The sequence below is a fragment of the Zalophus californianus genome, chromosome 6 (genome assembly GCF_009762305.2).
Source record: "Zalophus californianus isolate mZalCal1 chromosome 6, mZalCal1.pri.v2, whole genome shotgun sequence".
NCBI lineage: Eukaryota > Metazoa > Chordata > Mammalia > Carnivora > Otariidae > Zalophus > Zalophus californianus.
Window position 1 is genome coordinate 12,278,525 of NC_045600.1, and position 23,694 is coordinate 12,302,218.

Here is a 23,694-nt window from a genome sequence, read left to right on the forward strand (position 1 = left end):
TAGAAGTGAAACTTGAGTGGTTAAACTTGGGGGCATAAGATACCATTTAAGAAAAGACATAAGTTTGGGCTTCACGGGATGATAAATTATGGGGAAGTGACTAGGAAAGATGTGGGGGGACTAATGAAAGAGAAGAGCTATTCTAATAAAGTCTGTTTATGCAAACTTGTCTCAGTGCTGACTCCCCTCCCATCTCTGGTGATGAGTGCTCTTCTCTTCCTGGTACAGGCGTGGGGAGGCACGTTTCCCAAAGGGAAATTTATGCTCTGCTTTTAGGCAGGTAAGGAGAGGGCAGAGAACTCTTCCTGAGTCTGTTGATTCTCAACTGCCTTCAGCTCAAAGTAATCCTTAAGCCAGAGTGGCATATTTTGGGGTGGCATATTCGGATCCCCTTCAATATAAAACAGAATCCTTAAACTTTAAATCATTTGGTTGGCTAAACTCCTACATTAACCTGAAGTCACTTCATCTTTCCATTGCTTGGGAAGTGAGATCCCATCTGAGGGGAGGGGAGTTGAGGTGGGGCAGAGAATCGTTTGGAAAGTGTGGCAGATGAGCAGTCTGGCCCCAGAAGACTGAGCAGCATAGGAGTGGGTTACTAGCTTTGTAAACTTATCTAGACTTAACCTTCCTTTTTTCTCATATTAGGTATTTACATAGGCCTCAGCTTTTCTGGATTTTGGGATTACAATGATACCATGTGGTATAACCTGACTGATACAATCTATTCCCAACTTGGAGAAGGTAATTCCTCTAACTGTGCCTTCTTCAGGATCCCGTGTATATCAGCACTTGATCAGTATTGATGATATGTCTTTGCTTTGCTGGGGAGCTCACCTTTTCCTTACTTTTTAACCCCTGGTATGATTTCTTCCCTTAGAACACACAGAGCTTTCAGTGGTGGATATGGTTTTAACAAATCACTTTTTAGTTATCCTCACCTCTCTGGGCCTCTTTGTAAGTGGAGATCTCCGTTATCCGTCATCCTCTGTCTTAACGGTACGTGAATTGCCATTAAATATCTTCTGTAACATAAAGTGGAGATTCTTGATACTTGAGCTATGTGTGGTATATCTTGGAATTTAAATGCTTTTTCCATTTAAGAAAATGGAAGTGATTTTTCCCTTGCCTTCTAGTGTTGAATATATCCTTTGAAAATCGTGCTAGTTTTATTGCTGTACAAATTTATAGTAAGTTTTAAATATGTACATGTAGAAGATTATTTATCTATTTTATAGTTACATATGTTCCCAAAATACCTTGTGGTAACTTATAAAGCTAAATGTAGTATTACAAATTAACATAAATTAAAAAGTTAGTTTTGGGATTGAGAGAAGGGGAATATACATTTTGGTGAGGATATATAATATGCATACCACAAAGTTCTTTTTTTTTTTTAAAGATTTATTTATTCATTTTAGAAAGAGAAAGGGGAGGGGCAGAGGGAGAGGGAGAGAGAGAATCTCAGGCAGACTCCCCGCTGAGCACGGAGCCTGACAAGGGCTTGATCCCACGACCCTGAGATCATGACCTGAGCTGAAACCAAGAGTCGGACGCTCAACTGACTGAGCCACCCGGGTGCCTTTCATTACATGATTTTTTAAAAAATCTTAGATCCTTTCTGAAATTAAGTTCAAGTACAAATAAATTAATGAAATAGTGAAACGAAGCAAAGACCAAAGATGAAATCCCCAGAATATTATATAAACTATATTAGAGGCTGGTTTTAGTGTGTGACGCTCCGAACTGCTGGGATACAAAAAGCATCATTTCCTTTAGAATAATTCAAATTGCTATGTTTTGTTATGACTTCTGATATGCAAGCCAAAATTAAAGTGTTTTTTTTTTTTCTTGTAGTTTACAAGGGCAGACTTTTGTGGTTTCGAAAGGGTAAGAAGCTTTAAATTCCCAAGGGTTGGTTAGAAGATAGGTATTTCCTCGATGACCTAAGAGATGAGGTGCAAGAGAAGAATCCACAACATAGATCATTCCCGTTACTATGATCTGATTTACAGTTTGAATTTAGACATGTTTCCAGCAAACATTAAGCAATGATCTCCCCTTCTGTTTCAAAGGAAGAAGTGCCTCTCCTTGTTCAGAGGCCGCCCCCACCCCTTCTTTGTATGTTCTGTCCGGATTGTTGTGGTTGTTGAGGTGTATTCTGCACGATGGCATCCAGCTGGAAAGAGAGTGGAGACTGAAATTTGGCTAACATTTCTCTCCCCAGTCCACCTACTCCCATGTGGGTCTGTGCCTACCTGGAGAAAGGCTAGCCACAGCTCTGCTTCTGGCCTTTGGGGGAGGCAGGGGGCGGGGATTGTTCCATCAGTTTTTTTTTTTTTTCTTTCCTCTCTATTACAAAGTCAAGTTTTGTTGATTCAACTAGGTCATTCCCATGAACACATAAGCATGCTTCAATTTGTAAACCACAACAAAATTACGATTTTTCCTAGCCTTTTGCCATGTCCCTTCCCCCGTCCATCCTCATACAGTCCTGTGGGCACACACCCAGGTGGGCACACAAATGCTCACTCACACCATCTAGAAGGAAGGAGCATTTATGTCTTAGGGCACAAATGGGATCAACTTCTTGCCATTCTAATTGGAGGAAATGTGAAGCAGAGAACCAGGGAAGCCAGGCAGTCAAAATTGATGGACATTAGAAAGAACAGGGGGAAGCACCTGTCAAAATAGAACCCCAAACCTAGCTCAACTCTATCATTCAAGAATGAGGGTGAAGAAAAGAAATTTGCACAGATAAGACATTAGGAGAGTTTACCACCCAGAGACCCCCATGAAGGAGTGGGGTGCCAGCAACAGTGACGGAGCTAGAATGTGAGCTCTCAGCTTGAACAGAGGCAGGCACCTGGTCCGTGATCTCCACTCTGGGATCTGTGTCTAGCATGGTGACTGGCACAAGGTAGGCACTTACTAAATATTTGTTCAAAGAATGGAGTTGGTATAAAAAGCAACAGTTACAAATTTTGTGTTTCGTACTTGGGTGGAACCAAAACTCCAGATAATACAAGGAGGAATGGAGATAATTTTCAGTGAATCACCAACCCATTTTAAGATCCTTGTTTGGTAGGAGAATCAATATGCAGAATAATTTTGGAATTTGACAAAAAAATGTATAGTTCCACACAAATGATAAAGTTTAAAGGATAATTACCGTAAAAGAAAAAGAAATGTAAACTAAAGCTTCCAACCCACCAGAGGAAGGAAAAAAGGATTAAAGAATAATCCATCGGTTCCCACAAAAAGCAAGAAAGGAGGAAAACAGATGCAAAGATAAAAGAATGGAAAACCAACTATAAAGTAAGATGTCAGAAATCAATCCAAATATATCAGCTAAAACTAAATCACCTAAAAAGTGATAAAGAGACAAAGGAGACTATAACCTGAGCTTTGTTCCTTACCCCTCAGCTCCCATTAACTTCCATTTCCTGTCCACCTGTCTGTTAAGTCAAGGGTGTTGGGGATGCCGGACAGGTGGACTCCACTCGAAGCCCAAGCTTTGAAGAACCCTACTGAGGAAACCTGGCACGTCTTTCCTCTCATGGGTCATGTGAGAACAAGGCATTTGGCCACATAGACATGTAGGTGGAGGACTAGAAAGTGGGGGCTCCTGGAGAGAGCTTGGCTTGCAGAGCTCTGGGAACCCCACAGAGAAGGTTTCTGTCAACCTTGAAAGAGAGGCTGGTCTCCTGGAGAGAAGCCCAGTGGGAAGGCTCTATTCTCCCTGCATCTCAGGTGAACAAGTTGAAGGAGACCAAAGCAAGGAAACCTCTTTCTGGTTCTGAGGTGAGGTGGGAATGGCAGCCCAGAGGTGGGGAGACCTCTTGGCCTTCTGTCACTCCAATATTACTACATTCTGAGGTGTTCCTCAAACCAGACCTGAGCACTCTCTTGAAAATACATCTGAGCCAGCCCAGCATCCTGAGAGCATAAGATCATTAGAATCAGAACATACACCAGAGTTGCTGATAGAGAAGACAACAACTGAACAAGAACAGCAGAATTTAATCAACTTCTTTAACAATGATCCAATGAACACCTCTTATGTGGTTCCTGTTATTGGGCCCTGAGATATTAGCCAGAAAAAAAAAAAGACCACTAATATTTCTTAGCTTAGGGTTTCAAGTGCCACATAAAAATACCTTCTGGGACTAAATACCACAAATTGCGATGAAAAATGGAATAAATTGAAGGATAGAATAGCCACTGTTTAGATGCAGATAAATGGCAGAGAAGATGAAGAGGAAGAAACTTCTCAGACTATCTAGGAAAGATGAGTAAAAATCACTGGGGCAAAGATAAGTCTTTGAGGATAATCCAGGTCTAGAGGAGAGAGAATTTTTGGAAGGAATAAAAAAGGAACGGATAGAAGACAGACAATAATAACACAAATAATAGAAAAAGATTATACTGAAATTAAGAAAGATCCAAGACTATCTATTGAAAAGGCCCACTAAATCCTGGAAGAATTGATAAAGATGTATGCATAGGCATATCCTAATAATATTTCTGAATTTGAAGGAGAAGGGGAAAATATTACAAGTTTCCAAACAGAAAAGGCAAATATATGTCACTGGTATTAGATTTCACTTATACAACAGAAGCTGGAAAATAGGAAAACCCACATCTACAGACTATCAAGACAAAGGGACCAAAGTCCAAAAATCCTATTACCAGCCAAGAGATTATTCGTCTTTAAGACTGAGAAAGAATTCGGAGAGTACATCACCCAGTTATCCCAGCTAAGGAAAATACTCAAGACAGAACTTGAACAAAATAAACCAATGAGCACAGATATTGGGAAGTTAAAGAGACGAGCCAACAGTGATGAGCAATGGTTTCTCTCATTTTATCTAATATCTACGTTTTCCATCTATATAGATCAAAGTGGAGTGCTAGATGAAGATCTTGAAACAGAGAGAACATGTTGTAAGGGAAATTAGAATTTTCAACGTCTAAAGATTATTATTTTCAAATAGTAACACATTCCCCATAGTTAAAAACCAAAAAGGTTGTATAAAGATCTACATTGAGAACTCTCACTCGCTCCTGTGTATATATTCACCCTGTTTCTCCCCTTCCCCCCCATCTTTTATCTTCTCAGTGATTTTCAAATGTAAATTTAACTAATTATGAATATAAAATGTCCTCTCTTATACTAATATTCTAAATATGTACGTACCTGTTGTTTTCACGTAGCAACGTATTGGCGGGATAATTCCATATTAGTACATAAAGAATGGCCTTTTTCCCCCCTTCTTTCTTTATAGCTGTAAGTATTCCATTTTGTGGACCTCCTAGAGTTGACCTAACCTGTTCCCTATTGATGGATAGTTGGGTAGTTTTGTAATCTTTTGCAAAAGATTTACAAACAATGTTGCCATTAATAATTTTGTACATGGCAGGTTTGTAATCCAAGTATATGGGTATAATACATTTCTAGAACTTGGACTGGCAGATCAGTTAATAAATACTTAGACACTGAATAAATACGCAAATTATCCTTCATAGAGGTTTTTACTATTTGCAAGGATATTGTAATAAATCTTCTTGAGCTAAAATATATCAGCAAAACTCAGGGGGTTTTGGTAGTGATGAGAGGGGGGAAAATCAAGTATTCCAAAATAGCAAAGTAGTGTGGCAGGGCAGGAAAGGGAACAAGTTAACTTTTTCTTAAAAGCATAGGGATTTATCTTTAGATAAGAACTTCTTTATAATGATTGAAGGAAAGATGGTAGGAATGGAATATATGTGGCTATTTGGGTAGGAAGTTGAAGGAGTTAATACTTGATGATTTATTCATTCACTTATTCATTCAACAAATATTAGCTGAGCACTTGCTATACGCCATGCCCGTTTCAACAAGGGGGATTCTATCTGTGGAATAAGACGGATGAAGTCCTCTCTAGTCTCCTGTGGCCTACCACTCTATTGAAGGAGGTAGACTTCAAACAGGTTCATAAACAAATGCATAATGTGTCTGCAGATTGTAATTTGGGCTTGTTGACATGAGAGCAGGCAAGAGAAATAGGGAGTGAAGAAGAGATAATCCAGTATTTTAAACAGGGTGATTCTAGCAGGCCTTCCAAGGAGGTGAAGTTTAAACAGAAACTCAAATGACCTCTAGGAATGATTTTAACAAAGCATGTCCAGAAAGAGGTAATAAGAAGTGTGAAGGCCCTCAATTGGGAACTTGTCATGAGGCGAAGTCTGTTAGTCTCCCCAGTCTGTTCCATGGACATAGCAGGGACTTGAGGTCAGTTCTTTAAGGATACAATTCAAACTCTTGTGAGACGTACAAAAGCCTTCCCAGTCAGAGCCTTCCTCACCTTCTTCAGCCTTGTCCCATCTACTCTTACCACAAACTATCCTCACCAGCCATAGTAAACACTTGCCTTCCGCCTTCCGTGAGATGAGCCAACACTTCCGGCACCTTGACTCCATTGTATAAGATGTTTTATCTTCTCAGCAGGCTCTCCCTCCTTCTCCTTTGGATTTCACTTGGAGAATTTCTCCTCATTCCTCACGAATCCCTCCCCTGACCACCAGGGTGCCCTTCCTGTGCAATCTCCAAAGCTTTCAACACTACTTCCTCTCATTCACCACCCTCACCTTCCTCTGAGTGGCCCACTGACCAGCCTCCTGAGACTTGAGGTGTCATGTCAAGGACTGTCTTATCTGCCATCGTATGCGAGTAAGGTACCACGCCACCTTGCAGATTGGGGGTCTCAGTAAATATTTGCGGAATCAGTGTATGAGTAAATGGAGACCGAGAGCCACATCTTGCACTGTCTTATTAGTCATGTCACAGTGAACTTTGAACCAGCTTTATCACCCTCTGGACCTCAACTGCTTCATTTTAAAATGGGCATAACAATACTTACGTGTCGGGTGAAGTGATTAAGTCATGTCACATAAGAACAACCTCCGCACGGTTCGTGATACAAAATCCAACTATTAGAAAAATAGTTGGATTCTCGCCCTTACACGGATAGTCAGAACCTTCTGAAGGCAAACGATAGAAACCAAACTAAAAGTGATTTTAGCAAAGGAGAAGCTATTGGCTCATATAAGTAGGGAATTCAAGGTGGCGATGGATCCAGCTTCCAGACAGACTGGATTTAGTGCCTAATAGATGTCTGTAGGACGCTGTCTTTTCCGCGTTTGGGTCTCTTTTCCTCTAAATTAGCTTCATTCTCAGTTGGTTTTCTCCAGTTGTTAGTAGGAATAGGCACCAGGTTTTGATGTTGTCAGTTTAGTAGTAGAGAATGAGCTATTCTTTCCCTGGAGCTCTGGGAGGTCTGGGCTGACTCATTAACCTGACTTGGATCATGTTCTCATTCCTGACCAATCTCTGCATCCTGAGCTCATCCTGGGAATGAGGCCAACCTGGTCAGCTTAAATTATTCCCAAGGATATTCACTGGACTTTTACCAGTTTGCTTCCAGGTAGGAAAAACACAAGGACTCTAAAAAGAAAGAAAAGGAATAAATCAAGGCCTAATAAAAATTCTAGATCAATTGCCTGGATATTATAATGATAATTACGGTATCCTGCAAACCTAAAGATTTACATAAGAACTCTAAAGGTTCATTTGATGTAACAGCTTAGCCTGAAGATACTGCACCATTCAAATAAATTGTTGTCCATTCCATTTTGAAGTGCTTTTTTTGTTTGGAAGTTTTATCGAGATATAATTCACATAGCACAAAATTCACCCATTTAAAGTATGCAGTTCAATGGCCTCTGGTACAATCACAGAGTTGTGTAACCATCACCACAATCTATTTTAGGACATCTATTTAAAAGACTTTTAATGCACAGATTATAGAGACTTTATTGCTGGTCTATAAAAACGCAAGGTCTTCCTTTTGTCTCAACAATACTTTGAACACGGGACTCTTGCTATAACAAAACCATCTTCAACCTCTCACACATAATTCATATCCAACATATACAATCTATAAACATGTGACCCATCATGACTGTGGTAACTGCCTGACAGCTTCTCGTAGCTCCAGAATGACAGTCTTATATGACCGACCCCAGCATCTGTCACCAACAGAGGCCAATTCAACATGAAGTTTCTTTCCTTTTTATTCCTTTCATGTGTGTTGTTCAAAATGCATATTCTTGTCCCTTGCCCTCACTCTACAACCTTTTCCTTTGTTGGCATACAATTTTCCCCCTTTATTTGCCTCCCATTCCTAAACTATCATACTTTAGAATTTTTTTATTAAGTTTTTCAATTTTATACCTTAAGTCTACCTATTCCCTAAATGATATTTTTATTTCTTCATTTATTCGTGTAGGTTGACTATGTCAAAGGAAAATTGTGGTATAATGAAAAATGTTTTGCTAACAGAGAACACTTTGAAGGTAAATTGAGAAGAGATATAAACAGGCTTTTTTTTCAACATAGATGGCATATAAAGATTAAGTAAAATGACATAAAATAAAAATAGGATAAAGTAGAAAGGTAGGCTTGCTTTATATAAGTCAATGGCCTAAAACTGAGGGGAAAAATTAAGTCTGAGACAATAGGCACGCTCTGTTATAAGTGCAAAAAAAATTGCATTTGTGTATACTTAATTAATGATAGTTTAGAAATATAGATACTGCTTGTAATTTCTGTACCTTTATGTTTTATAGTTGATTATGTTACTATCACCTTTGAGAGAAACAGGACTCTAAGTGAGGTATGGTATTAAATATTTTATTTTATTTTTTAAAGATTTTATTTATTTATTTGAGAGAGAGTGAGAGAGAGCGCACACAATCGGGGGGAGGGGCAGAGGGAGAGGGAGAAGCAGACTCCCCTGTTGAGCACGGAGCCCAGTGCAGGACTCGATCCCAGGACCCTGAGATCATGACCTGAGCTGAAGTCAGACGTTTAACCAACTGAGCCACGCAGGTGCCCTTGGTATTATTTTAAAAGGTAAGAAATTTTATTTCTTGGATTGTTTCATGGATTGTTATTCACCTAAAAGATGGCAATTCTACAGGCTGAAAGCCTTCATCCCTCTTTGCACCCAGTTGTGCCTCTACTTGGGTTTAGTGGCAGTTACCTAGTGATGTTAAACCCGGACCTATACAGTAGTTCTAGAAAAACAACCCACGCCAGAAAGAGATGCTTTGCAGTGTTTTCTGGACTCCCATTCCCAGAAGAGAAGCATAGACATCAAAGAGTTATCACTATTATTTGTGGTCAGACGGGACAACACAGTGGTTTGCCAGTTTGTTTGCTTAAGATAACTGATTAGAACTTACATTTTTTAAAAAATGGCATTAACTTTTCCTTTCTCTTTCTGTAGTCAAGCTCTTGTTTTTATACCAAAGAACCATTTCACGAATGGTTACCTTGCTTACCTCATATTTTAAAAGGAATGAAATCTTTTCCTTCAACTGTGATAACATTTCTTGTTGACCAAGAGCATAGTGCCGGAATTTACCTCTTCTCCAGCCAAGTAGGCCATAAGGTGATTGCTCTTGATGATACAACAATGAAAATTTATCTTAGCAAACATTTATTTCCAAAGTCTTTTTTATCTGTAGCAGTAGAAGTTGGTAAAATTAGATACAGCAAAATTATTTATGGTTAATAATATAGTTTAAGGCACTCTAGAGATTTCTTGCCTCTGCTGGTCATTCAGTTTGATGAAAGTGGAAAATAGGATGCTCTTTTCATAGTGACTCTTCTTTGCTTATGCTCCAGGAGAATATAAGCTGAGCTTGGTTTATATAAAGTTAAGGTTCCATTAGATAGTTTAAAGGAACAAAAAATGGAACTAGCCTTAGACTCGTAATTTTAGGGGAGAAAAAAATTGTTGTTCTCTACCCTCCTTTGTTCAGTGATTGGGGCCCTGCAAACTAAACTGATAAAAGACAGATCAACAGGAGAAGAGAAAACGATTTATGCATGCAGCGTACATACACATGGGTGGAAATCAGTAAGGAGAAACTCTAGAAGGTGGTTAAATTTGGGGGCTATATATCATCTTAATAGTTTAAAGGGACAGTTGAGAAAGGCACTTATGGAAAAACAAGTGAAAAGATAATGGGTTATCAAGGGAGCAAATAGGCGATAAGAAAGTTTGTGATAATGTTTGTTTATACAGGTATGAGTGGTTTTCCCATCTCCTCAGGGCCATAAAACTCCCCAGGAGGAGGGAATTGGGGTAGGTTTTATTTGCATTCTCCCTTCTGGGAGTAGATCTGTTCTGAAGAAGAATTAATGGTAGCCTTATTTCTCAGAAGTTCCTGCTTTTAGTCAGAAAAGGAAAGGCTTTTTTTCTGCATCTGTTGAATCTTAAACGTCTGCAGCTAACGATAATCTCTATACCACAGTGGCATATCTTGAGGTACACATTCTGACCCCCTACAGCATCATGATCCAATAGAACTGGAATGTAGCCCAGGCAACCACACTTAAAAAGGTAGTTTGCCATCACAGTTGTAAGCATGGGCGTTGGAGTCTGTCTTTGGAGTTCAGCAGTGGTTCTATAATAAAACTTTCCCATGCCATTTATTATAGAAGCTTGGACGAATTTAATTTAATCTCCTGAACTTCCTGTTCAACATTTACAAAATGGACACATAAGGCAGGGGGAGGCCTTTGTTCTCAAAGACATATTGATGGTTGTTAATCCTTCCAGTTCTATGCTGTGTTAATGGATGTGTCCCTACCTTAATCAAAACCCAAGTAACAGGAAACACAAGAAATTGTAACATAGTCTAAGTAATATTAATGGTAATATTCTTCTGATTTGTTCATGGTTTGCTTCTCTATTTCTAGAAAAGCACCATTGCCTCTGTGAGCATCCTAAAAAATAACAAGCCAGGATTAAAACCAAAATTTCCACTTTTCGTATTTCCTTCATCATTCTCTTCTCCTGTTGGAATGGTATTCCATCCACGAAGCCATTTTCTGTATGCTTATGGTAATCAGGTACGTACACATGAAATTTCATGCTCTAGTGTAGGTGTGAATCATTCACTTATTCTATGGTGAGTGGTTGTACATCAGGTAAAGAACAGAGTCACTCTGATGATCAGGGAGGTCAAAGGCCCAGTGAAGAGAGAATGAGAGGAGAGGAATTAGTGACAGCAATAGAAACATATCTTTTGCAAAGTTTTGGTGAAAAGTAGAGCAGTGAAATGCAGCAATGGTAGCGGGAGGAAGGGAGGTCAAGAGAAGATTAAGAGACAGAAGGAATTAGGCTGTGCTGATGGGAATTATTCAGGAGAGAGAGAAAAACTGATGGTGCAGGTGAGAGAGAGAGAGAGAGAGAGGAAGAGTTGCTGGAGTGACATTTCTAAGTAGTTGAGAGGAGATGCAATCTATGAACTAGAAGACAGGTTGGTCTTAGGAGCTCCTATAGTAAAAGGAAGAAGGGAGAGTTTTTGGATTCCAAAGCTGATAATTGGGTAGATGTAATGGAAGGGTGTGGGAATTTACCTTTTATTTTTCTCAAAAAAATCAAAATTATTATTTGAGAGTGAGGATGGAGGAGTGTTAGGCATTTGAAAAAAGAGAACAGAGTGAAATAATTGCCCCGGGGGTGGGGGGTGGGGGTGGGAGAGTGGACTGACTGAGGGAATTCAGTATGATTGCTTATGCTTTGTGCTTATGAACTCCAAGTGCGACCAATTCAGCATTATTGAATATTCTTCTCTGTGTTGAGTTGTGGGAGTCCATACATAGTGGAAAAGACAGTTGTATTTAACCACAGTTGGAGTTTTACCAAGGAATTATTAAGAAGTAAAAGAGTACACAGAAAGGAATGCAATAAGACAAAGAAAAAAAATTAAGAAATCAAAGGCATGAATATTAAAAAGTCATTAACAAACTATTTACTTGCAGAAAATATGATTGCCCATATAGAAAATTTAAAAGATACATACAAATTATTAAAAGAAGCAGAAAAGTTAAACAATGTGGAAGGGCAAGTCAATTTCATCTCTGCACATGATCAACAAATATAAAAGCATAATTTTTATGACATTATTTACAATAGCAAAAACAAAACAAAGCAAAATGACATACAAAAAAACTGTGAAGTGGGGCACTTGGCTGGCTCAGTCGGTGGAGTATGTGACTCTTGATCTCAGGGTTGTGAGTTCAAGCCCCACGTTGGTGTAGAGATTACTTAAAAATAGTACCTTTAAACAAAACTATACATAAGAATAAATCTAAGATTCCTAAGATCTATATGTAGAAAATTACAAACTTTATTGAAGGACATTTAAAACTTTATAAAGAAATGGGTATAAACATACTTAGGGATAGGAAAACTTGTCTTATAATTTCTTCCTCAAATTAATCTATATCTAATACAACTTTAATCAAAATCTCAAGGCTTGTTGTAGGGTTTAAGTTAATTCTAAAGTATATATGGTATATGTCAATTCTACCTCAGTTTTTAAAAAATGTAAATAAAGCAAAAAAAGAGTATATACGGAAAAACAAAAGACCAAGAATAACCAAGACACTTAGAAAGAAGAATAAGGATGAGGGATCTGCATTACCAGATATTCACACTTTTTAAAAAGTTGTAGTAATTATGATACTGTGGTTTTGACTCAGGAACAGTGGAATGAAATAGAAAGCCCACGAATAGCCCCATCATATCTAGAATGTTGATAGAAGCCAAAAATTGTTTGACTCTTCTGAGGGAAAAAGAAGAGATTGCTCAAAACGGGATGGGAAATATTGGTTACACAGGGAAAATGTTGAAATACATACCCACACTGCAGCATACATCAAGTCCAACTCCTAATGGATTAATAATTTAAATATAAAAACTTCTAAAGGAAAATATAAGTGAATATCTTTCTTAAATCAAGGTGGGGAAAGCATTTTAAAACAAGACTTTAAAAAAAACAGTAACCATAAAAAAAAATAGCATCACTTTCATTAAAAAGAATTCTGGGTCTGCAAGATGGCAGATTAAGAAGGTTTAGGCCTTTGTTCTCCCACACACATTGAGTCAGCAACAATATACAGATCAGAGTACCTTTGCAAAAACTCTAGAGACCAGGTGATTAGCTACAGCACCCCAACCAATGCAAAACCAAAAAGGGATTCTAATAAAAGGAGCAGGAAAATTTGCCCATCTGTGCCCTACCTCCAGCCACCCTAGTGTGGCACAACCAGGAGGAATCCTCCTGCTCAAGGGATTCTCAAGGGATAGAAACAAGAGTGGACCTTGCATGCAACACTCTGGCTTGTCTGAGGGCTACTCAAGGGACTGGTTCCTATCTTGCCTAACCCAGAGCACTGACAGGACTTGTTTGGAAACTGGCGAAACAAGGGGAGTAATGTTGGCAAGATGGTAGAACAGGAATGTTCAGACCCTCCCTTTCCTCCAGAGACACCAGTTTAACAAGATGCCAAGCAGAATACCTTTGTAAGAACTCTGGAATCCATTTGAGAAACTACAGCATCCAGACCAACCTAAAGCCGAAGAGATTCCAACGAAAGGGGTAGGAAAACTTGCAGCATTTTCCATAACCACCCACACTTCTCCTCCTATATGACTTAATGCAGCACAACGTGGAGGAAACCTCCCCCACCAGAGATCCTCCCTCAGGATAGAAACAAAATAATGAACTGAGCGTCCAACATTCTGGCCGGTTCTGGCCGGTCGGGGTAATCTGTTTCATCTGACTCAGAGCACTGATGGAACTGGCAGCATTGTTGAGAATCTGTTGAAAACAGTTATGATCACTGTAGCACTTCAGAGCTGCAGTTCTACACCCACATGCCAGGGGCAGCAAGAGCTTATGGGTGTCTGAAAGGAGAGGGATAAACTGCTTAGGCAATTTGAGACAACTAAAAACACAGCACAAGCCAGAGAAAATGCATCCTTATAAGAGATTTCAGAAGTCCTAGAACCTCTAGCTGGTCTGATTGGTAAGGGTCTGCATGAAGCCAGTCCATAAACTCTGGGAGAAGTGGTTGTGTAATCAAATGCCCACATCTCAAAATAATAGCATGACAAGGCATGCCAAAGAAACAGGGAAACATGGCCCAATCAAAGGAACAGAATAAATTCCTAGAGAATGACCCTAAAGAAATGTAGACCTACGAGCTGCCCGACAAAAAGATGCTCAATGAGCTAGAAGACAACACAGATAGAACACTAAAAGAAATCTAGAAAATAATGAACAAATGGAGAATATCAAAAAGAGAAACTATAAAAAGGTCAAGCAGAAGTTCTGGGCCTGAAACATGGAATAACTGAACTGAAATACTCACTAGAGGAGTTGAACAGCAGACGTGATCAAGCAGAAGAATCAGCAAACTTTGGGGAGAGGCTGTTTGAAATCACCAAATCAGAGAACAAAAAGCAAAAAGAATGAAGAAAAGTGAAGAAAGCCTCAGGGATTTATAGGGACTATCAAACAGACATATCAATGCAATATGGGAGTTACAGAAGTAGAGAGAGAAAAAGGGGCAGAGAGTGCTTATTTAAAGAAATAATGGCTGGAATTTCCCAAATCTGAGGAAAGAAATGGGCACACAGATTAAGAAGCTTAAAGAATTCCAATCACAATAAATCAAAAAGACTAACACTGAGACACATAATCAAAATGTCAAAAGTCAAAGACAAAGAGAATCTTGAAAGAAATGAGAGGAAAGTGACTCACTCCATACAAGAGAACTTCCATAAGATTATGTTCTGGGGGGACAAAAAAAAAAAATGCTGAAGAGAGTCCTTCAAGGTGAAAATAAAGGATATCAGACAGCAACATGAAGTCCCATGAAAATAAAAAGTTTTCCAATAATGTAAATACATGGACAAGTTTAGCATTTTGTATTAATGTAATTATGGTGCATAAATTCACTTTTAATTCTTGTATAGAATTTAAATGAGAAGATAACTTTTAAAAACCAAAAATCTATGTTAATGACTATATAAAATAAAAAGATGTAATTTGTTCATCAGGAACACAAAGTGGGGAGGTAGAGCTGTGTAAGAGGAGATTTTGCATGCAATGAAGTTAAGTTGTTATCAGATTTAAAAGAATGTTATAACTTTAAAATGTTTTATGTAATTGCAATGATTACCGCGAAGAAAATATATTTAGGATATATGCACAAGAAAATAAGGGAATCAAAGAATGTCACTACAAATGATCAATGAAATGTTAAGGAAAGCAGTAAGAAGGGAAAGGAGGAGGGACAGAAAGCTACAAGACACAAAAAACACCAATAAACAAAATGACAATAGTAAATCCTTCCATATCAGTAATTACTTTAGATGCATATAGATTAAATTCCCCGATCAAAAGACAAAAATAAGTTGAATGCATAAAAACAAACAACAACAACAACAACAACAAACCCAGGATGCAACCATATGCTGTCTATAAGAAATTCGCTTTAGATCTAAGCACACACATAAGCTGAAAGTGAAAAGATTGAAAAAAAAAATTCCGTGCACATGGTAACCAAAAGAGAACAGGGCTGGCTATATTAATGTCATACAGAATAAACTGTAAGTCACAAAGTGTTATAAGAGACAAGGTCATTATATAATAATAAAAGGTCAATTCACCAAGAAGATATAACAATTAAAATTGTCCATGCACCAAGCATCAGAGTTAATACATGAAGCAAACTTTAAAAGAACTGAAGGGAGAAACAGAAACAGAACAGTTGGGGCCTTCAATACCCCACTTTCAATAATGGATAGAAAAACCAGACAGAAGATAAATAAGGACATAGAAGACATGAACCACATTGTCGGCCAATTAGACCTAACAGACATAATCAGATGACTCCACTCAACAACAGCAGAATATAAATGCTTCTCAAATACACACAGAGCATTCTTTAGGACAGAACATAAGCGAGGCCACCAAACAAGTCTCAACACATTTAAAGTGACTAAAATTATGAAAAATGTCTTTTCTAATTGCAATGGAATGAAACTAGAAATCGATAGCAGAAAGAAAACTGGAAAATCCGCAAGTATATGGAAATTAATCAATACATTTTTAAACAACCAATGAGTCAAAGAAGTAGTCAGAAGGGAAACTCGGGCACGTGTTGTGATGAGCACTGGGTATTATATGCAACTAATGAATCATTGAACACTACATCTAAAACTAATGATGTACTATACAGTGGCCAACAACATAATAAAAAAGAAGAAGGGAAACTAGAACATATCTTAAGAAAAATAAAATGAAACCAAAACACACCAAATTTATGGGATGCAGCAATAACGATACTAATAGGGAAGTTTATAGCTATAAACCCACAGGTTAATAAGGAAGAAAAATCTCAAATCAACAACCTAACTTTACAATTTAGGGAACTATAGAAAGAAGAAATCAAACCCAAAGTTAGCACATGGAAGGAAATAATAAAGACTAGAGCAGAGATAAATGCAATAGAGAATACAAAAATAATAGAAAAAAAATCATTAAAACTAAGAGCTGTGTTCTTTGAAAGTTCAACAAAATTGATAAACCCTTAGCTATAGTCACTAAGAAAAAAAGAAGAGTCAACTAAAATAAAAAATTAAAGATGAGACATTACAACTGATACCACGGAAATAAGGATTATGAGATTATGAAAAATTATATGCTAGCACACTGGATAACCTAGAAGAAATGGATAATTTCCTAGAAACCCATAACCTACCAATAGTAAATCATGAGGAAATAGAAAATCTGAACAGACCAAAAACTAGTTACAAGATTGAATAAGGGATTAATATGCAGTATATATAGAGAACTTCTACAACTCAGCAATAAAAAAACCAAGCAATCTGATTAATAAATTGGCAGAGGACTTGAATAGAAATTTGAGTAATCAAATACCTCCCAACAAAGGAAATCCCAAGACCAAATGGCTTTATTGATTGAATTGTTCTAAATATTTAAAGAATTAACACCAATCCTCCTCAAACTCTTACCAAAAAATTGAAGAAGGATCATTTTCAGGGTCACTCTCTGAGGCCGGTGTCACCCTAATACCAAAGCCAGATAAGTACACTATAAGAAAAGAAAACTAGAAATCAATATCCCCAAAGAACATTCATGCAAATGTCTTCAACATAATACTAGCAAACTGAATTAAAGAGTGCATTAAAAGGATTATATATACCATGAGCAAATAGGATTTAATTCTGGAATGCAAGGGTCGTTCAACATATGAAAATTAGTAAATATAATACACCACATTAACAGAAGGAAAATGGAAACCCACACAATCATCTGAACATGAGATGTTGACAAGGATATGGATCAATCAGATCTCTTATCCATTGCTGATGGGAGAGTAAATTACTAGCAACTATTTTAGAAAGCAATTTGGCATTATTATCTTGTAAATTACAATGGTTGCATATGCTACGACTCACCAATTTCGCTTTTTTTGGCAAGGGAAACACATATATGAGGAAAAATCGTAAAATTTTCATCATAGCACTGTTAGTAATAGCATTAAATAACTGAAAATAGTCCAGATGACCATGAATAGGAGAATGAATAAATAAATTGCAGTTCATTCACATAATGAACTATTTTACAGCAATATAAAAGCAAATGAACTGAGCTATATGCAACAAGTATGAATATAAGTAAATAATGTTGAGAGGAGGAAAAGTAAGTTTTAGAAGACAATATATGGATGGTATCTTTTTATAAAGAGCAAAAAGGAAATTTAAGCAATATATTACTTAAACATGCATACATATATATTGCTAAAACTAAAAAAAATTGTGAAAACACAAATTTCATTTCAGAATATAGGATATCTCCAAGGGAAGATGCAGGATGATAGGAATGGAGAGAAAGAAGAAAAAGCAAAGTACTAGCAACATGCTAATTCTTGGGTTAGAATGTCAGTTCACACATGTTCATTATGAAATAACATAAGAAAAATAAAAGTGAGCTGTACATGGATCAATAATTTAAAATTGAAAAAATGCAATGAGATGCCATTGTTTTCATTCAGGTAATCAGTAAAAATTAAAAGTAAATTTTTGATGATATCAAGCATTTGTGAGGTTTGGGAATACACTGCTAATGGGAATATAAAGTGGTTCAGGGAAATTGAAAAGCATTTTAGCATTTCTATTAAAATTATACAAATATGCATAGCCTCTAACTCAGCAACTCAATTTTTCAGTATCTGCTCTAGAGATACACTTCAACATTAGTACAGAGAGACAGGTGAGTGAATGCTCCTTGCAGTATTGTCTATAACAGTGAGCATTTTGATACAACGTTTAGGTGTCCATTAGTAGGAAAATAGAGTATCTTCAGTATGGTATATCCATAATATTGGATACTATGTGGCAAAATAGAAGAATGTGGAGATCTCCATGAGCTAATATAAAATGATCTGAGATATGTTTGTTGAGTGGCAAATGTAACTTATAGAACAATAGGTACAGTATGATAACATTTTGAATGTATTGGTCCAAGTACCTTCCCTCACCCACCCACCCACCACCATGCTCACTAGTAACATTTGCAGGAGCCAAAGCCAAAGTAAAATTGGAGGCTCCCATATCTTGGAGTATGGATTGTGCTATGTCAGCAATGAGCACTAATTTCTGAGTGATAGAAGTCTCCATGTGTTGTTCAGTACATTTTCTCTGTAATAATGCATGCCCTAAACATGCAATCCCGTGCAAGGTTAAAGATAGTCTAAAGTGCTAGTATGGCAACCAGATATAGAAAGACATAGTTATAGAAAAAAAAAAATATATATATATATAAATGTAGACATTTTAAAATATAAAACAGTGGTTACCTCTGGGACAGAGGAGACCACAATTATATAACATAAGGTTAAAAAAAAAAGGAAAATTATTTGGATGGTGGTCAAAGAGACTTCAGCTGCATTTACAATGTTTTAAATTTAAGAAAACCCTATTGTCAGGTATAACTTGTCATTAAAATTAATTTTTAAAAAGAACTTTAAAAACCTGAAATCTTCATCTGAATAAGACTTAGGCCATTAAAAGAGGTACCAAGCAAGCAGGATTCATCCAATACAGGATCTGATTTATCTTCAAGCAACTCTTAACTGAAAGTTGAGGGAATAGAGAAACTTACGTGGTAGAGGATATTTGAAGATTTACTAAGGTCCCAGGACACCCACTCTTGCAAGCGTCAATGGGCTCATTGTTCACATACATGTTTTCCAGATGCCTGGAACATAAAGTCTTATGTCAGTATGAGGTAAGCTGTCTCTTTCATATCCAAGTACACCCAGCACTTCATCCTTTTATGACCAAGGGGACCCCACTTGGGAGATGATTGGATAACTTCATTCTTTTACACATTCACCATGCACACTGTGTTGACCTGAGACTCTGCCACATACACTGTCATCCGAACTCTAGGAAGGAACTAGAGAGTGTTGACCAAGTGGGTAAGGAGTCTGTATGTGCGTGCGTGCATGTGATGGATGTGGGAGTATGAGAAAGGCCATGCTGTCCGACTTCCCTTATGTAGGAAGATCAGGCTGATAGGTTAATGCTGACAGAGGGCAGCCTCTTGAGAGGTATTATCTTTTCATTCCCTTAGGTATGGCTTTCAGTCGACGGCGGCAACACCTTCGAATTATTGGCTGATTTTCATGATGATATCATAAAGAATACTTACCATAGTTTTTATACTTCAGATATTACTTTTGTTTCCCAAAGTGGAAATGTTTACTTGACAAAGGCAGGTGAGAAATTCACTTTTATTGGTGTAAGAACTACATGTGAGCCAGGGATTAGAACATAGATGAAAAAAAACTGCCATACTAATCAACTAATCTTAAAGTCTCAAACCTATTAGAGGTAACAGGTGTTTAAAAATTATTTTCATCGTGGTAAGATATGCATAAGATAAAGCTGACCATCCTACTCATTTTTAAGTATACAGTTTGGTGGTATTAAATACGTTCAAACTTTCTGCAGCCATCAGCACCATCCATCTCCAGAATGCTTTCTATCTTGTAAAACTGAAACTCTATAGCCCTTAAAAAATAAATCCTCATGGGGGCTCCTGGGTGGTACAGCCAGTTGGGTGACTGACTCTTGGTTTAGGCTCAGGTCATGACCTCAGGGTTGTGAGACCGAGCCCCCTGTCAGGCTCCGTGCTCAGCACAGAGTCTGCTTAAGAATCTCTTCTCCCTTTACCCCTCTGCCCACCCCCGCACATGCTCTCACTTGCGCGTGCACATGCTCTCACTCTCAAATAAATAAATAAATCTTTAAAAAATAAAATTAAAATAATAAATCCTCATTTTCTGCCTTTCCACAGCCCGAGCAACCACCATTCTATTTTCTGTCTCTACGATTTTGACTACTCTAGGTACCTCATATAAGTGGAATCATATGGTATTTGTCCTTTTGTGACTGGGTTATTTCACTTAGCAGAATGTTCTCAAGGTATAACCATGTTGTAGCATGTATCAGAATTTCCTTCATTTGTAAGGCTAAATAATATCCCATTGTGTGTGTGTGTATATATATATGTATATATATATATATATATACATATATATATATGACATTTTGCTTATCTATTCATCCAACAAGGGACATTTGTGTCACTTTCATGTTTTAGCTATTTTGAATAGCACTGCTATGAACATAGGTGTACAAATATCCCTTTGAAAGCCTGCTTTCAACTCTTTTGGGTATATACCCAGAAGTGGAATTGCTGCATGGTAATTCTGTTTTTAACTTTTTAGACCTTACAATTCTCTTTTCCACAGTAGCTGTACCATTTTACATTCCCACTGCCAGTATAAGAGAGTTTAAATTTCTCTGCATCCTTGCCAACACTTGTTATTTTCAGTTTTGTTTTTGTTTTTCTTTTGATAGTGGTCATCCTAATGGATGTGAAGTAGTGTCTCTTAGTTTTGATTTGCATTTTCCTAATGATTGAGCATCTTTTCTTGTGTTTATTGGCCATTTGTATATCTTCTTTTTTTTTTAATTTTTTTATTGTTATGTTAATCACTATATTACATCATTAGTTTTTGGTGCAGTGTTCCATGATTCATTGTTTGTTCATAACACCCAGTGCTCCATGCAGAACGTGCCCTCCTCAATACCCATCACCAGGCTAACCCATCCCCCTACCCCCCTCCCCTCTAGAACCCTCAGTTTGTTTTTCAGAGTCCATCATCTCTCATGGTTCGTCTCCCCCTCTGACATACTCCCCTTTTCTTCCTCTCCTGTTATCTTCTTCTTTTTCTTTTTTCTTAAAATATGTTGCGTTATTTGTTTCAGAAGTACAGAACTGTGATTCAATAGTCTTGCACAATTCACAGCGCTCACCGTAGCACATACCCTCCCCAATGTCTATCACCCAGCCACCCCATCCCTCCCACCCCCAACCACTCCAGTAACACTCAGTTTCTTTCCTGAGATTAAGAATTCCTCATATCAGTGAGGTCATGTGATACATGTCTTTCTCTGATTGACTTATTTAACTCAGCATAACACCCTCCAGTTCCATCCACGTCGTTGCAAATGGCAAGATCTCATTCCTTTTGATGGCTGCATAATATTCCATTGTGTATATATACCACCTCTTCTTTATCCATTCATCCGTCGATGGGCATCTTGGCTCTTTCCACAGTTTGGCTATGGTGGACATTGCTGCTATAAACATTGGGGTACACGTACCCCTTCGGGTCCCTACATTTGTATCTTTGTGGTAAATACCCAGTAGTGCAATTGCTGGATCGAACGGTAGCTCTAATTTCAACTGTTTGAGGAACCTCCATACTGTTTTCCAGAGGGGTTGCACCAGCTTGCATTCCCACCAACAGTGTAGGAGGGTTCCCCTTTCTCCGCATCCCCGCCAACATCTGTCATTCCCTGACTTGTTAATTTTAGCCATTCTGACGGGTGTGAGGTGGTATCTCATTGAGGTTTTGATTTGGATTTCCCTGATGCCGAGCGATGTTGAGCACTTTTTCATGTGCCTGTTGGCCATTTGGATGTCTTCTTTGGAGAAATGTCTGTTCATGTCTTCTGCCCATTTCTTGATTGGATTATTTGTTCTTTGGGTGTTGAGTTTGATAAGTTCTTTATAGATTTTGGATACTAGCCCTTTATCTGATATGTCATTTGCAAATATTTTCTCCCATTCTGTCGGTTGTCTTTTGGTTTTGTGGACTGTTTCTTTTGCTGTGCAAAAGCTTTTTATCTTGATGAAATCCCAATAGTTCATTTTTGTCCTGGCTTCCCGTGCCTTTGGCGATGTTTCTAGGAAGAAGTTGCTGCGGCTAAGGTCGAAAAGGTTGCTACCTGTGTTCTCCTTTAGGATTTTGATGGGGACTCCTGTCTCACGTTTAGGTCTTTCAACCATTTGGAGTCTATTTTTGTGTGTGGTGTAAGGAAATGGTCCAGTTTCATTCTTCTGCATGTGGCTGTCCAATTTTCCCAACACCATTTGTTGAAGAGACTGTCTCTTTTCCATTGGACATTCTTTCCTGCTTTGTCAAAGATAAGTTGACCATAGAGTTGAGGGTCCATTTCTGGGCTCTCGATTCTGTTCCATTGATCGATGTGTCTGTTTTTGTGCCAGTACCATACTGTCTTGATGATGACAGCTTTGTAATAGAGCTGGAAGTCCGGAACTGTGATGCCACCAGCTTTGCTTTTCTTTTTCAGTATTCCTCTGGCTATTCTGGGTCTCCTCTGGTTCCATACAAATTTTAGGATTATTTGTTCCATTTCTTTGAAAAAAGTGGATGGTATTTTGATGGGGATTGCGTTGAATGTGTAGATTGCTCTAGGTAGCATTGACATCTTCACAATGTTGGTTCTCCCAATCTATGAGCATGGAACGTTTTTCCATTTCTTTGTGTCTTCTTCAATTTCTTTCATGAGTATTTTATAGTTTTCTGAGTACAGATCCTTTGCCTCTTTGGTTAGATTTATTCCTAGGTATCTAATGATTTTGGGTGCAATTGTAAATGGGATCGACTCCTTGATTTGTCTCTCTTCTGTCTTGTTGTTGGTGTATAGGAATGCCACTGATTTCTGTGCATTGATTTTATATCCTGCCACTTTACTGAATTCCTGTATGAGTTCTAGCAGTTTTGGGGTGGAGTCTTTTGGGTTTTCCACATACAGTATCATATCATCTGCAAAGAGTGAGAGTTTGACTTCCTCTTTGCCGATTTGGATGCCTTTGATTTCTTTTTGTTGTCTGATTGCTGTGGCTAGGACTTCTAATACTATGTTGAATAGCAGTGGTGAGAGTGGACATCCCTGCCGCGTTCCTGACCTTAGGGGAAAAGCTCTCAGCCTTTCCCCATTGAGAATGATATTCGCTGTAGGTTTTTCATAGATGGCTTTTATGATATTGAGGTATGTACCCTCTATCCCTATACTCTGAAGAGTTTTGATCAAGAAAGGATGCTGTCCTTTGTCAAATGCTTTTTCTGCATCTATTGAGAGGATCATATGATTCTTGTTCTTTCTTTTGTTAATGTATTGTATCACGTTGATTGATTTGCAGATGTTGAACCAGCCTTGCAGCCCAGGGATAAATCCCACTTGGTCGTGGTGAATAATCCTCTTAATGTACTGTTGGATCCTATTGGCTAGTATTTTGATGAGAATTTTTGCATCCATGTTCATCAAGGATATTGGTCTGTAATTCTCTTTTTTGATGGGGTCTTTGTCTGGT

General features: G+C 37.9%; 1 protein-coding gene across 1 annotated transcript in view; it reads left to right on the forward strand.

Annotated features, from left to right (window-relative positions):
- The window catches only part of CATSPERB (cation channel sperm associated auxiliary subunit beta), a 111,330-nt gene that overhangs the window by 29,891 nt on the left and 57,745 nt on the right, over window positions 1–23,694 (forward strand). The window contains 8 exon segments of the mRNA XM_027569473.1: window positions 649–744; window positions 881–999; window positions 1,858–1,890; window positions 8,331–8,397; window positions 8,671–8,717; window positions 9,333–9,497; window positions 10,814–10,966; window positions 19,576–19,720. Coding sequence (XP_027425274.1) covers window positions 649–744; window positions 881–999; window positions 1,858–1,890; window positions 8,331–8,397; window positions 8,671–8,717; window positions 9,333–9,497; window positions 10,814–10,966; window positions 19,576–19,720 — 825 coding nt within the window.